The 14,976-nt window shown below is 45.8% G+C and overlaps 1 protein-coding gene across 1 annotated transcript in view; it reads left to right on the top strand.

Moving 5' to 3' along the window:
- The first annotated feature begins 3,635 nt into the window (after positions 1-3,635).
- The window catches only part of LOC135324160 (chondroitin sulfate synthase 3-like), a 163,487-nt gene continuing 152,146 nt past the window's right edge, over positions 3,636-14,976 (top strand). Inside the window, exons 1-2 of the mRNA XM_064499765.1 lie at positions 3,636-4,730; positions 6,033-6,316. Of these exons, the coding sequence (XP_064355835.1) occupies positions 4,037-4,730; positions 6,033-6,316 (978 nt within the window). The 5' untranslated portion in view covers positions 3,636-4,036. The remainder of the gene's footprint in view (positions 4,731-6,032; positions 6,317-14,976) is intronic.

Genomic DNA, 14,976 nt, shown 5'->3' with positions numbered 1-14,976 from the left:
TAAGTGGCAAACTTGATTTTGGCCTGTCTCGGGGAAAGCACACATTGCTGGTGGTTCAGGGAGTAAGCGGGCCCTTAGCTGGAACGTCGCTAAACTACTTTATCAACACATACAGTAACAGCTACTTGATCCTGGACAGGTGTGCGCATATTTTTTATGTATGTTTGTTTATTTATTTATTTAAATCTTACTATTCCATAAGGCTCTCTTTAGAGCAAAACTTTTAGTGCAGTTAGGTGTCAAGAGATCTATCCTAACTAGCAGATCTAACATATGTGGAAAAATTCATTTCTTCTCCCTGTCACTCCTAAGTCTTGTTTTGGAGGTGACATGCTGTAGGTTTTAGCAGCTAATTCCTAAAGCAGGAAAGAAATCCTACGGTTCTAACAGACTTGCTTGTTCCCGTAGGATATCTGGGGGCGAGTGAAATAAGGCTGGAACAGAACCCAGCTCAGTGAGCTCCTCCTGACAGTGAAATTCAATCAGATGCTTTCTCTTCCCTGTAGTCTGCTCCTGGGCTACACACGTTTCGGCTGACAAACCCACGCCTTTACAGCATCGCTTCTTGAGGTTATTGGCAGAGGATATGGGACCGGCTGGATAAAAGACTGTGCCCAAAGGCAGCGTTTCACAGCTTACCCTCAGCCTCGCTTGCAGGGCAGCTATCTTGGGTTGCTGCTTTTCACTTACACCCGTTGAGAAGAAATTATGGATGGAGTTATTAGTAAGGCTTGCTTGATTTAGATGCCCTGTTATGTACCAGATACAATCTGTAGACAGAACAAGCATCAGCATCATATTGAGATGCCTCAGTGAGCTGAGGAGTGAAAACAGCCAAGAATCTACCTGAGGCATTTTCCTTTTTTCCTGTCCAGTCTTTGCTTTGAAGCCCTGCTTGCAATTCCTAGCAATCTATAGATGATGGTTTTGGATTTGCACCTGAGGATAAAATGTCTGAAGACCAATGAATTAGTCTTTAGACTGATGAATGAGAGAGAAAATTTAGGAATAACCAGCTCTGCGATGCTGTCGTCTCCCTTCTGATGCTGCAGAAGTACAGCCCGTCCCTTCGATCCTGGACTTTGTGGCTGTGGAAGACAGAACTGCTGGATTCTGTGTGGCCAGAATTACTCTCAGAAAAGTAAAGCAATATTGTTTCAGTTTAAGAGTATTACTAATGATAGTCCTATATGTCTGCACCTCCTTCCTCAAAGGATCTCAGATTGCTTTAGAAAGGTGACTAGAGGCTGTAAAACTATTGAGATAAAATGGGAGTTTGCATTTTCTACTTTGGTTTTTCTCTTAAAAAAAAAAAAAATAAGAGACTCCCCAGAGATTATGATTAGAAGCATGTGGCACAGTGGACAGAAGATAGATTTTTTTTTTCTCCCCTAAATTGCCATGCTAAATTTGTATTACAAAATTTTCTTTCAAATTTTTGAGGTTATTCCAGCCTTGGCCTCTCCTATTCCTTTCCAACATATTCAGTGTGACACTGGTGTAATATTCCTATCAACTGCATTATAAAATGTAATAAGCTAACTAGACATGAATTCCTGATAGCCAACCAAACTTGTTATTATAGCAAGTATTTATTGTAACTAGAAAGACATTCTGGCTTCCATTACTTCAGTGAATACAGATACAGGATTATCATTAACCACTAGATGCCACAGTTGCTTGTATAAATGCATTTTAGTGTGTGACTTTAAAAAAAATCTGTTAAAAGACTTTTTTAAGGACAGAACTTCCCAATTGTGTATCAAATCACTGGTATAATACAACACACTGAACCAAAAACTTAAGTGCAGCCGCAGCCTTTCTGTGTTTCTGCCCCAAACATCCTTATGCTTGATTCCTTTATAAACTATCTGGATGATACACAACACCTTAAAGTCCACTTTCATTGTAAAGCTCCTGATGGTTGTGTCTTGCAAGTCTATCTGCTCCTTTTGTGGCAAAAGTAAGCTGTCAGAGCTGGGAAGTGAGCCCAGCTGATGCTGAGCGGACTCATTTCGTTGTGTGTGCAGAATGAAATCAGTTAGGAAGCGCCATAGGTGACACCTGTGCAACCCCGTCCATGCCAGGGAGTCGTCTGGACGCCGAGGCGAGCACGATTCGGCGATGACGGGGACCCAGAGGTGCAAAGCAGCCCTCGCTGCTGGAGAGGCTGCGTATGACTCACGGGGACCAAGCAAAATTGCGCGTGGGAGAGGAAAGGAGTGCAGGGATAGTATTTTTAAGTGGAAAACTCATATGAAAAGCTGAGCTACTCATAACAGTGATAATGCCGTGGCAAAGCCTTGTCGAAGGACACCCGTACCTGAGGTATGACTCTTGCCGCCTTTCTGAGCCAGGAAACCAGTTCCGGTGCTTAGTTAAGTCCAGCAATCCAAGTTGCCATTTAAGAGCTTTCTACTTTTTTTAAGTGTTCTCTACCAGGATCTGGCACCTCATTGCTCATGAAAAGGCTGGGACAGTATTTATGTGCCTTGGCATGTTGCTAGGTTTATTGGTTTTAGTGGCGAGAGCTGCACGTGAACACGCAGGTGTGCCTGGTACCTAGCGCCTCGCTGCCTGGCGTTCCAAGTGCGCCAGCCGGCCGGCGCGCAGAGAGGGAGCTAGTGCCGGGCTGTTTCAGAAAGGATGCTCAGCCCTGGGAAGCTGGCGGGTAGGTTCCCCGAGCCCGATGCTCGCGCATCTTGGAAACCCGAAGCTCGCCCGCTGCGCAAGGCACAAGGAGAGCACAAAAATTATTTAGCAGGTGACCTCTTCATAGCTAAAGACTATGCAGAGCGGGCTTCCTACCCCCCCCCCCCCGCCCTTTTATATTGGCAAAGTAATTCTTGTCTTTTTGGAGAAAGGCTTGAAACTCTTACAATAAAGGTAAAATAGCTGCACTGATTTTTCTGCCAAGTACGGAAGTGGGAAGGAAGCTCCATTCTTTCATTCTTTTGGCTGAGGATAATTTTAGAGACTATTTCTCAAAAAAAAAAAAAAAAAAAAAAAAAAGTTTGGTTCTCCCTACTCTTCCATTGCTTTTGCCAGCCTCACGCTGTGCCAGGTTCCCTCCTCCTCCTCCTCCTTTTACCTTGGCATATATGTCTTAACATTCATTAAAGAAACATTAAGTGTCAGGCAATCCCATAGACTTTGAGAGCTGCGAAAAGGGGCGATTTCGCTGACAAACGGTTATACACGTGCTACGGGCGCTGCAGCCGCTCGGATCTCTTCCGGCGAGGCGATAATTGGATGCTAAGGGCAATTTACCTTTACCGGCCGTGGAGACGGGCGCCTTGCGCTGTCAAACGGGGGGTGCACGTGAATGCCGGGGAGCAGCGGCAGCCCCGCGGGCGCGGCCAGGGGCCCGGGGACTCAGCCGGCGCCGCGGCGGGAGGGGGAGGCTCTGCCCCAGCACCGCGCAGCCCCGGGCCGCGTCCGCGCCCGCGCAGCCCGACGGGCGCCGCAGGGAGAGGGGTCCCGGGCCGGGCGCCCCGGCGGGGGGTCGAGCCTGGGGGGCGGCTCGTCCCCGCGGGGGCGACACCCCTCGCCCGCCCCTTCCTCAGTTTCCCGCCGCGGCGGGAAGCGGGGCGCCCCGGGCGGGGGGCGGCGGCGCGGGGAGCCGCCGGGCGGCACCTAAAAAAATCGCTTCCTTCCGGAGAGGCGGCGGCGGCGGCCGCTCTCGCCTGCCCGGCGCGGCGGGGCGGGCGGCGGCGCCCTCCGGGGTGAGGCGCTCGGCAGCCGCGGAGCAGCGCGGGGGCCGCGGCCGCCGTGCGGAGGAGGCAGAGCGGTGGGAGGGGCGGGGAGGGACCAGCCGCGGCCGTGACAAGGTGCCAGCGGCGCGGCGCGGAGCGGAGCGGCGGCCGCCAGCGCTGCCTCGCTGCCGCCGCCGGCGAGAAGTTTGTGCGGGCGCGGCGCGGCCCGCGGCGGCGCTCGGAGGGAGGCGGCGGACGCGGAGCGGAGCGGAGCGCAGCGGGACGGGGGTCGTCGGCGGGGCCGGGGCCGGGGCCGGGGCCGGGGCCGCCCCGCCCGCGCCATGGCAGCGCGGTCCCGGCGGCCGTGGCTGAGCGTGGTGCTGGGGCTGGTGCTGGGCTTCACCGCCGCCTCCTGGCTCATCGCCCCCCGGGTGGCCGAGATGAGCGGGAGGAGGCGGCGCGGCTCCAGCCTCTGCGCCTACTACGGCCGCGCGGCGGCGGCCGGGGGCGCCCCGGCGGCGGGCGGGCAGGAGGCGGCGGCGCCGGGCGGCACCAGCGCCCGGAGCGGCCCCTGGGAGCTGCCGGGCGACGAGGGCACCGTGTCCAGCCCGGCGGGCGGCGAGGGCGAGCCGGAGGAGGAGGAGGAGGGCGGCGAGAAGCGCGGCGGGCGGCCCGGCGGCGGCGGCGGCGGCGGCCGCAACGGGAGCGGCGGCTGGGGGGCCGCGGCGGGCTGCGCCGGGCCGCGCAACTTCCTCTACGTGGGGGTGATGACGGCCCAGAAGTACCTGGGCAGCCGGGCCGTGGCGGCGCAGCGGACGTGGGCGCCCTCGGTGCCGGGCCGCGTCGAGTTCTTCTCCAGCCAGGGCTCGGCCGCGCCGCCGGGGCCGCCGCCGCTGCCCGTCGTGGCGCTGCCCGGCGTGGACGACTCGTACCCGCCGCAGAAGAAGTCCTTCATGATGATCAAGTACATGCACGACCACTACCTGGACAAGTACGAGTGGTTCATGAGGGCCGACGACGACGTCTACATCAAAGGTGACCGCGGGCGCGGGCGGCTCCGGCCGCAGGTGCGGGGCGGCGCGGCCCGAGGGGGCGGTCCGGGTCCGCCGGCGGCTCCGGGTGGCTCCCGAGGCGCCGGTGTTGCGCGCCTCCCTCCCTCCCTTGCACACTCATAAAAGTTCTCAGCGGGTTCGCAGAGGCTTTAGCCGGGCGGACGCAGCCTCCCGGCGCTGCTCGCGGAGCGGGGCGGCTCTGGAAGCCGGTCGCCGCGTTTGCGGGCGGGGTTGGCAGCGGCGCTGGGGCCGCCGGCCTGGGGCGCGGGTCGCTGCCGGGGGGAGGCTGCGCTCTGGGAGCAGGAGAAAAACCGCTGTTATTCGTGCCGGGTGCTGGGCTTAGCAAGAAAAAACCTAAAAGCCAAAGAAACCTCCAAAGGTGGTGCTGTAAGCCTGAGCCGAGGGCGTGAGCGTAGTGCGATCTGTCGAAAGTTAACTTGAGGTAGCTGCAGACTTGCCTGTTTGTCGTTTGGTTTGTTTGAATGATTTAATGGACTGCTTGCTTGTCAGCTGTCACTTGTCTATGAAATATATGCATACACACACACACACGTATTTAGTTGCAGACTTAAAAGCAGTCACTCTTTTCTTTGGGTTCGTCTCTGCCTTGAAGTGAACCCTTCTTTAACTGGAGCCCAGTTAAACATATCCACCAATTTTAAACTTCAAAAAATACTAAAAATGTACAAACAGTAAATCGCAATTTCTTGCATCAGGTAGGTAAGGTGTTGGAAGCTGGAGTGCATAGACTGTGTAGCATTGGAGGTGCTTTTGAAGGTGCCTGAGTTTTACCAGGTTCCTAGAGGAGCAGGCAGAAAATTATTCTGTGTCAAAAAGGTTTATATGAGTTAATATAGCTTTGTTCCAGTCTTTTCAAAAATTAATCCTAATAAAATACCTGACATTTCCCCCCCCCCCACCCTGGAACTATATTGGCAACCTGTCCTGCTTTAGAGAGTGTTTTTAAACTAGCAAAGGAGTGTTTTCCATCAGCACAGGTTGGACAGAGCAAGGTTTACTTGAAAAATCATGTTTTGCCCGTGACCGGCTTTTGACTGAATGAAAGTGTCATTGCAGTATTAGCTGGGGGTGTTCTTAAAGAAGAATGTGTGGAAAATGCAAACCTGTCCTCGGGTGTTTTCAGTCAGGTGTCAGATGCTGCGCTGGGAGTCACTTGCTGCGATGCTCTCAAGTGCCTGCTGGATTGAGAGCAAGCTCAGGATGCAGACAAGCAGATGGGTGGCAGACTAGAACGAGAAGTAATCACGTCTTTTATCTTTTTCAGGTGAAAAATTGGAGGAGTTTCTTCGCTCGCTAAACAGCAGCAAACCTCTGTACTTGGGGCAGACCGGTCTGGGGAATATCGAGGAACTTGGCAAACTCGGGCTGGAGCCCGGGGAGAACTTCTGCATGGGAGGGCCGGGCATGATCTTCAGCCGGGAGGTGCTCCGCAGGATGGTGCCGCACATCGGCGAGTGCCTGCGGGAGATGTACACCACCCACGAGGACGTGGAGGTGGGCCGGTGTGTCCGCAGGTTCGGGGGAACCCAGTGCGTTTGGTCCTACGAGGTAAGTCGCCACAGCTGGCGGTGTGGTGCCTGTTTGCAGGCTCCTACGTCTTGCAACGTGCGTAACTCTCTCTGAAGTCTCTGCACCGTGGTTATGTTAGCGCGTGCGTCCGAATGTGAACTACAGACTGCAAGGCATTTGCTGCACGTGGGTTTGTTCCTACTTGTAGCTTTCAGTTTTCATTTGGTGACCATTACTGTAGCTTCTACTTGTAAGAAGCCGTGTTTTAAGTACAGCTGTGCTAGAAGTTGCTAAAGCACTGCCTTTAGGGTTTCTCTATGTAATCCTTGACATGATGCTGCTGTATTAAGTGTGCATTTTTAAGACTGGAATGTTTAAAACTCATTTTGTATAATCGTGCAGTGCATCTTTTTGTTCTGCAACATGCGTTCTTAAAATACATAGTGGTATTTGAAGAAAAATTGCCTGTAATTTTTTTTAATTATTCCAGTGCCTTTCAGTAGAGTTCATTATATTCAAAAGTGAAAGCAGACTATTTTTTTTCTTGTACAGAAAGGAAATTTATTACACTGCTTGTATCCATGTTATATTTTCAACAGTGTTTCACTTACATTTTTAACACTGTTCTTGTATGCATTGCAGACCTCAGCAGTGTAGCAAATTTTACCCCGCTGAGATTGTTTCAGGAGCAGATGACTTCATTCAGTAGTAGCATTTTTCTAAAGTGATAAGGATGTGTTACAGCACCAGTGAGGTGTGATTGCCATGCTGTGGCCAGCCCCCATGGCTGTTTCACTGGGAAGGCTGTGGGCCGTGGCGAGACGATCTTTGTAGATCAGGATAGACTAAGTGTATGCTGACAGAAAGGCTAAAGGGTGATAGCTAATATGATGAATATGATTTTAGTTATTTTGACTGGCTCTTTATTATTAATATGTGCTTTCCCTTGTGGCACTACCTCATTAAGCAAGAAAAATCATTTAAATGGGCCACTGAAAGAGGTTATGTGCCATTAAAGACAAAAAGACAAGAAAAATAATTGGTTTTGTGCGTTAGTGTTTTTCTGAAAGGCTTGGGAAAAGGTGGCTGTTTTTTAAAATGGGTTTGGTAGGCTACAGTGGATGTAAACAGATGAATGAAAGTAAATGTTGGGTAAGTAGATTAATTAGCGATGGGAATCACATTCTCCACAATAGAAATGTGGGGCTTTTTTAGAGATAGCTTCAATAAATATTGCACGTTACAATGTTTTTTAAAAAAATATACTAGTTATGCTGGTAGAAGGGGGAAGGTATTTATCATGCGGGTGGATGTCAGTGTTTGACTAGTGCTGCTTAATCAGTATTTTAAACAGTGTGCTAATTTCGTAACTTGATCTTGTATTCCGATATGTTTAGGCGCTGTCTGAATGTGTTAGCTTTAAAATCCTTAGTGGTATTTGATGTCTGCTGGTGTGTACCAGGTAGCAGAATTATGATTCTGCCTTAACTTCCAAGTAGTATTTTGGAAGCTCTTTCTTTGTTTTCTGATTTTTCTCTTACTGGGGAGAGATCTAGGGAAGGGAAGAAAACTGATAGTAGATGAAGATTATCCCCATGGTTATAACTGATATTGAATGTCAGGAAACTTTGACTCCAGACACAGAGGGCAAGTGGTATAGAGCAAAAAATACATTTATTTTCTTCTGTTTTGGAGTTACACGACTGCCCAGAGGCTTTTTCATGGCAGGATTGGGATCTGAGAATGTAAAGTTTTGTGCGATGGGGCCGCATGTTTTTATAGGATCGAGAATGAAGGCGATACCGGTCTTGACTGTCAGTCGTTCCTGAAGGCCCTACGACTATATAATAAAGAATTTTAAAGAAGTGTGTGTTGAGGCATTGCAGCATCAGGTGTTTATCAGGGAGCAGTATGTGTCTGAGAAATATCTTTAATGTTGTTGCCTGTACAGCGTATTCTTTAAAATACACAAATGATGAAGACAAAGCTATTCTTAGGATAGTATTTAAATATTAAATCTCTGTGGAAGGGAGGATGTGAAAAAGTGTATCTTACTGTGAGAAACCAAAATCCAATCGTTTTCAGACAGGAGAACCTTGTTTTTCCCCTCTGCCTCCATTTAGAGATGCTGTAAAGTGGACCACAGCTTCTGCAGACAAATTGATTTTCTCTGTTTTTTGGTTTACTTAAGATTGTTGTTTTCAGATATCTACTTTTCTGTATTAAAAACTTCAAATATCTGAGTCACTTTAGGCATACACTTTGCAAGAGTCCATTGGGTCAAATTTCATGTTTGCTGTGATGCAGAGTTGGGAGCTTAATATTCTGATTTCAGCAGAGCTTTGGCTACTCTGATAAACCAAAGGATCTTAGGTTGCATTTGTGCTTTAGCATCATTTCATCTCTTTATTTAGTAGGTTGTTCTGAAGCAATCTGTGATACTCCACCTGAACTGATTGCAGTATTGCAGGTTGTTAAATTAGACTGTCCCAGGTGTGACTTTTTTCCTAGGGCATTGAAACTCTTACTGTGTGCTTTCTCATGGCTGCTTTAGGCTAGCAGCGGGATTTGTGTATGAAAAGGGGATTCGCCCGCCCCCCCCCATTACATGTGTACAAATCCCAAGATTGAGGCTAGTACTTTCTGCAAAAGCAGTTTAAAGTTTGTCCTGAGCTGCTCTTACTGTGTTGGGCTGTAGGTCTTTATGAACTTCACTGCTTTTGAGAACATGCCCAGTTTGTATTTAGTGTATGTTTTGTAAGGCAAATGTAAACTGGATGCAATTCCATTAAAATTAATAGATGTAGGAAAGCTGTAAAAGAATTGAATCAGTGTTGGATCATTTTATTATTTTTTTTCCAAGAATTGGAACTTAAAATCTTTTTTGGGGAGTGGAGGTGGAAGAAACTGAAGTGCTCATGAGGAAAAACTGAAATGCTGGAGTTTTGCTGGGCGGCTGAAGGTGTGTAGGTAAGACAGGCCGTCTGTCTGGGTTTGTTCCCCTTCTGTTCAGGGCTAGCTAGAAAGCAGTAATTCCATGTTAGGTTATCTACGTGGCATACTGGCAAGGAGCGGATTAGCGCTTTGATTCTTGGCAAGCATGGGAAGCGCTGTGCGAAGCTACTGAGGTCGTCTTGGCGCAGACCTGGAGGCAGGACCAAAGCCTGCGTCTCCCACATACCTCGTGGCTCATCTCGAAGGTGATCAGTCTGTCTGCCTCTCCTTAAAGAGCTCCTCTGCTTTAAATAAAGAATGTCATCAGATTGTTGAGAGAGTGAGTCTAATAGCAGGGTTTTGAGGCTGCTTGTCTGGAAGTAGGAGATAAAACCCTGCCCTTGGGCTGCAATTTAATGGTTTCTCTAAGGCAGCATCGATACGGGCTTTCGCCGAAGGGTGGTTGCTCCTTCCAGTTGCTGTCCTGTTGTGGCACGGTTGGGGCAGCCGTGCGGTGAGCTGGAGCAGGGGAACGAGCCACTTGAAAGCTGAGCCTGACCAAAATTATTTTTTTCACCTGGGTCAGGACTCGCCACAAAGCTTTATTGAGCAGCAGCACCAGGAAAAAAAGGAAAGAGGGTAGCAGTTGGGCAGTCACCCCATCCTCCTCTTTCGTTCCTGACCATCTCGATAGCAGGCTACATTCAAATTGGCTGAAATCAGTATTTGGACTATAGCCTAAATCGAAGGCACTTCCCTACTACTTTAAGAAATACTTGCTAGAAGCTTCTTACTTTGGATGGGTTTTCTTTCTGTTTTCTACACAAAGTCTGTCTTGGTTCTGATATGTTTTTTTTCAGCTAAATTTTAGTTTAAGTGATTACTCTCCAGTTTTGGTGATGCTATAATGACTGAGGTGCAATAAACCTGGCACGTTTGTCTAAAAGAAATCTCTGTTTTTGTTAGGCATTACCAACTTTTGCTTCCCAAGATCAATAATAGAAATTAAAAGAGGCCTTTTGCTTCTGCACTTCCAAAATCCATTTTTCCGTCTAGCACACTCTGCTCTTCTCCTTTAATTTTGAAGCTGAAAAAATGTTTCTCTTTAAATGAATGCAGAGATTAGCTTTGGTGTTAGTGACTCATACCCATTTTATTCTGAAATAAAAATATAGTTAAAAACTGAGATGATGTGTTGTTTTGCTTTGCCATTCAAGAGGGACCTGACTATGGAAGGCTATTTGGATAAAAAGGCTGGTTGCTTTATTTCCCCCCCTCCTTTTTTTCTTTCTTTTTTTCTTCCCCTTAATGCTGTTTCTGGTTTGAAAAGACCATTTTGTAATTTGTAGCGCATGTGCTGGACAAACCAAATAGTTCAGTTCTGCAAAAGGGCAAAATAAAATGCAAGGCATAAATTAGCTGGCTATAGCAATTCTAGCGGGAATCAAGCGTTGTCGGGGTGGAACTACTGAGGATCGGTGAAGCAGAAGAGTATTTTAGGAAACAAAAAATGGTAAATGGAAAGGTAAAAAGATGACTGTTCATCAATGTATTGGGGCATTTATTGTGACGTTGTTTAGAGGGTTTTTTTTCTCTTTTGGGTATCTTTTTCTCCCTTCTGCAGGTGAGGAGCATGCATTAAAACTAACTTCGCACAAAGCACCCCGTGTACTTCTGACCTTTTGGTATTATGTATTGTGATACAGGAAGAGAAGGATCTATGGCTAAGATGTTTTACTTCAAGCATACATACAAGCAATCCACATTAATGGCTGGATGTGTATTTTCCCACTGTTTTGTCCTGGTTTGAAATTCTATGAGAAGTGTAGAAAGAATACAGTCTTATTGCTGTAACATACTTGTTTAAAAATAAAGGTCTTTTTATTGTTGATTTCTGATAGTTTAATTAAAATATCCCATGAAAATATTTATTCAGATCAAGTTACGCGCTCAGAAACGTTCCCCGTACAGTTTATTGGCACGAAGACGATCTCCTAAGGTACTGCAGCTTTTAAAAGCCATCTCTGCTTCTGCTAAAGCCACTTCATCTTCTCCTTTTTATTAGCAGTTATGCTTCCTGATATCCTTTAATTTTTGATTCAAGTCTCTGTCTCTCTTTCTTTGCTGGGTCCCAACCAAACTTCAGGAGCCATTAGCCCAAGCACAAGTGTTAGAGGTGTGTTGGCCTTTGATGAAGATAACGTGATATTTTGCATATGTAGGATAAGGGAGTGATCAATTTTGAAGAAGCAGCACCCGCAGCTAGTTGTTTTTGTTGCAGCCTTTATATAAACACTTTAATAACCATCCCAGCAAGGCCTTTGGTTTTGGGCAGCTTCATTAGGTAGTTGCACAATTGTGTGGCGGTAATTGGCCATTTATGAAAGTAGCTCTGAGGCTGGTCCGAGCATCCTGCACCTGTCCTTAAACCCTGGGAGACCCCTGCTACAGTCGTGGTTATTCATTCCTGCATGCATTCTTATTTTAGGGTCTTTGGTGGCTTGCTCTATTTGAGGTGATATTTCCGTAAAAGTCTAGAGCAGGAGACTAGCTGTTAAAGTGTTTTTTAAAATAGTGTTCAATGGTGTGATTCTGACACAACTATTGTAATAGTCATCTGATTTAAATCTGTCACACCATATTTCTTGACAGTGCCTGTCACATTACACAATGAAAAAGCTTTATTATTATTATTATTTTTAATAGATGTACAGATGAAGAACTTAAGGTCTGGTTTAGGGGCAACAACGTGCTTAGTAATTTAAGTGAATACATGAAACGAAGTATTAGGAAACACTGACGTTTTTATGTTTTTACTTTTTACCCTGAGATTACTTTGTGTATTTAAAATCACAAAGATGACTCTTTTCTGACTTTCCCTTTCAAACTTCACATCCTTTGAGATCAAAAGGCTAGATTCTACTGAAATAGAAAATGCTCTGAAAGGAAGAAGTTGGTAGTTATAAACAATAAGGGTTAAAAAAAAATCAATGTTTCCATAGAAAAGTATTTGAAATAGACACTAATTAAATGCACTTATATACTGTGCTATTTCATTAGGTAGAAAAAATAGGGTACAGTTCTTATTTTAGAAGAACAAGCTTTCAAGATATTCTTCCTGTTCTGCATATCTCTTGGGAATTCACTACCAGTAGACAAATAGGTGTAATGTGTGGCTAGCTTGTTTTAGGTCTTGAGGCTTTATTTATTCAGTGGTTATCATTACCAAACAGCTTTCCACCTATTTTTGGTGCTCATATGAGAAGGGATGTGTGTGTGTGTTTCTGTGTATTTTATATTATGTGTATGTATATACACGTATATACGTGTGTATGTATTATAAAAAGTCGTTGTGTGTGCTGCTGTATTATATGCTCTACGATATTGTTTTATTTAAATATTTAATATGGGATTGATTTTATTACATAACATCATACAGAAAAGTACTAAAGTGTAGCAAGAACTGCTACCCTTTGAGGAGTTTATTCTCTCTGACCAATGCTTTCTAATAGTTTGAGCTCAGGATCAGTCCACAGGTTGGTAACTCTCTGGTATGTGTTTGAAGTTGGACAACAAGTAAATGTGTTGCTTCATTCCACCTGTAATATTTTTGGCTTCCTGGATATTGCACTAAGAAAAGATTCTTGGTCAGCTTTTAAGGTGTGGGTTTTTTTTTATTTTAACGTATATGCTATTGGAAACACAGAACATCTTAAACTAAAGGTATAATTTCGGAGAGTTCTGAAGGAGGATAAGCAGCCTGGTAAGCGACACAGGCTTTTTTTTAATGCTGTTTTATGAATAATTTAATCTTGAAGCAAAGCTGGAAGATGGAGGTTACCTTCTCCTTTATTTCAACTAAATCTTTGGAGAAGCAAACGCATCTTTGTAGTAAGACAGATCTTTCTCCATGTCGGTTTAAGTTCTATCTTTACTAAGCTAGCACTGGGAACATGAGGAAAAAAAAGTCTAAGATAAACCTCTACAGGAATGTGCTAGGTTGAGCAGGCCTGAAATTTTGGTGCACTTGAGACTTGATGGAAGGTTTTAAAGATGCCTTATCTTTCCACAGTTCCTAACCTTTTTTCTTTTCTTTTTTTTTTTTCTCCACCACTTCCCATTTCTTTATTTTTGCTACAATGCAAGAGCAAATTAATGTGTACAGGATGATAGTTTGATCTCCAGGGAAGGTGCTCCCTTTGACTCTTTCTTGCTGGTGCTGGGGAGATGTTTATTCATGGGATGAGTTTGTTCTGGGTGTGGTGTGCGTAAGCAAGCTCTTCCTGGCATGCAGGCGTGCCCCTGGATATGCTAAAGGAATGCACTGTAAGTACACATGGCCTCAACTACTGCACAAGGTGTATGTTGCAAATGTGTGTGTGTGTGTGTGTCTACGTTGTAGATACAACTGCATGCATTTAAAGCAGGTACCTAATAGATACCCAAGCTCCTGGGGCAAAAGTTGGGCTCCTTTAGAGCTTTTAAACTGTGCTTCTGGATATTGCTTGCAGTGTGTCTCCTTTGGAGCTGAAGAATTTAGCTTTTAGCTTCTTCCCCATATCTCTTTGTAGTTTTTTCTATGCCGTTCTGATCTGTATGTGTGTATTTTGGCTTCCAGCTTCAATTTAACTTTGCTTTTTAGCTTTCCATTTTCCTTGCTGCAGACTGTAGCACACCTATTACCATAATCCCTTTTCATCACCGAAGGGGGCTACATTATGGACCAGCTCTTATGCTGCCAGGATTGCATAGCTTCCTGTTCTTGATCATGATAAAACATAGTGGCTTTTTCTGTCACTTTTTATCAATTCTGGGCAGAATTTTCAAAAGTGCATGAGTCCCAGTTCCAGAAGTCAGGGAATTTAACCAGAACAGATGTAGCCCATGACCAAACGTTTAAGAAAGTTCCTAGCTCAGCAAATGAAGCACTGACAGTTTTATTAAGTGCTATTTATGTTTTAAATTGTTGTTTAGAAAGAAGTTGTTAGGTATAAATCTATCCTGTTAAACAAATAAGTCGTTATTCCACCTACCTGGGATTCTTTTCTTCTTGTACTCTAAATTTTCGAAGATGTTTTCCTCATGTGATAGAGGGATTGAATTCACATACCTGTGGAAAGTGGCCTGTAGTGAAAGAATATGAAATATTGTAAAACAGGGAAAAGTAATTTTCCTTAATGTTTGGTTGCGGTTATTTTGGGATCTATAGTATTTGTATAACCAAGAGAGTCATGTAGCTCTATGTGTATGTTTGTTTTTTTTGTTTTGTTTTTTTTGTGGCATCTTGGTGCTTTGAGGTTTCCTTAGAGTTGCGGAGTGTGTCTGTTCTCACTTTGCAGAAATGGAGACTGGTTTGTATCTTCAAAAAAGAATTCCTTACCAAAACTATGCACTGGGCATTCCTAAAATGCATCCTGGCCATGAGAAGTGGGTATTCACTGCCTTTCCCTTGTGTGTGGGTTTTTTTTTTTTTCCCCTTCCCCCGTTCAAATCTGTTAGCCTTAGTTTTTAATGTACTAGTGCTGGGAATAAACCTTACTTTGGGATCTCCCTTAAATTCCTGTCCCAGCTCTGCTGCTGGCATTTATGCTGGAAGGTGACAGCTGTGTCGTAGGAGACATATCTAAGGGACGTGTGATTATTTTTTTTTTTTTTTTTTTCCCCATGGGACAGAGCGCCCTTGATGAGTAAGAGCTAGGCATGTCTCCTCAGTATGCTCACTAGCTACCGCAACCTAGGCTGAGCTTCCTAATGGGAAGACTGCT

Source organism: Dromaius novaehollandiae, chromosome W, assembly GCF_036370855.1.
Source record: "Dromaius novaehollandiae isolate bDroNov1 chromosome W, bDroNov1.hap1, whole genome shotgun sequence".
Classification (NCBI taxonomy): Eukaryota; Metazoa; Chordata; class Aves; order Casuariiformes; family Dromaiidae; genus Dromaius; species Dromaius novaehollandiae.
The sequence above is the reverse complement of the archived record's forward strand: the minus strand, read 5'-3'. Positions and strand labels throughout refer to the sequence as shown.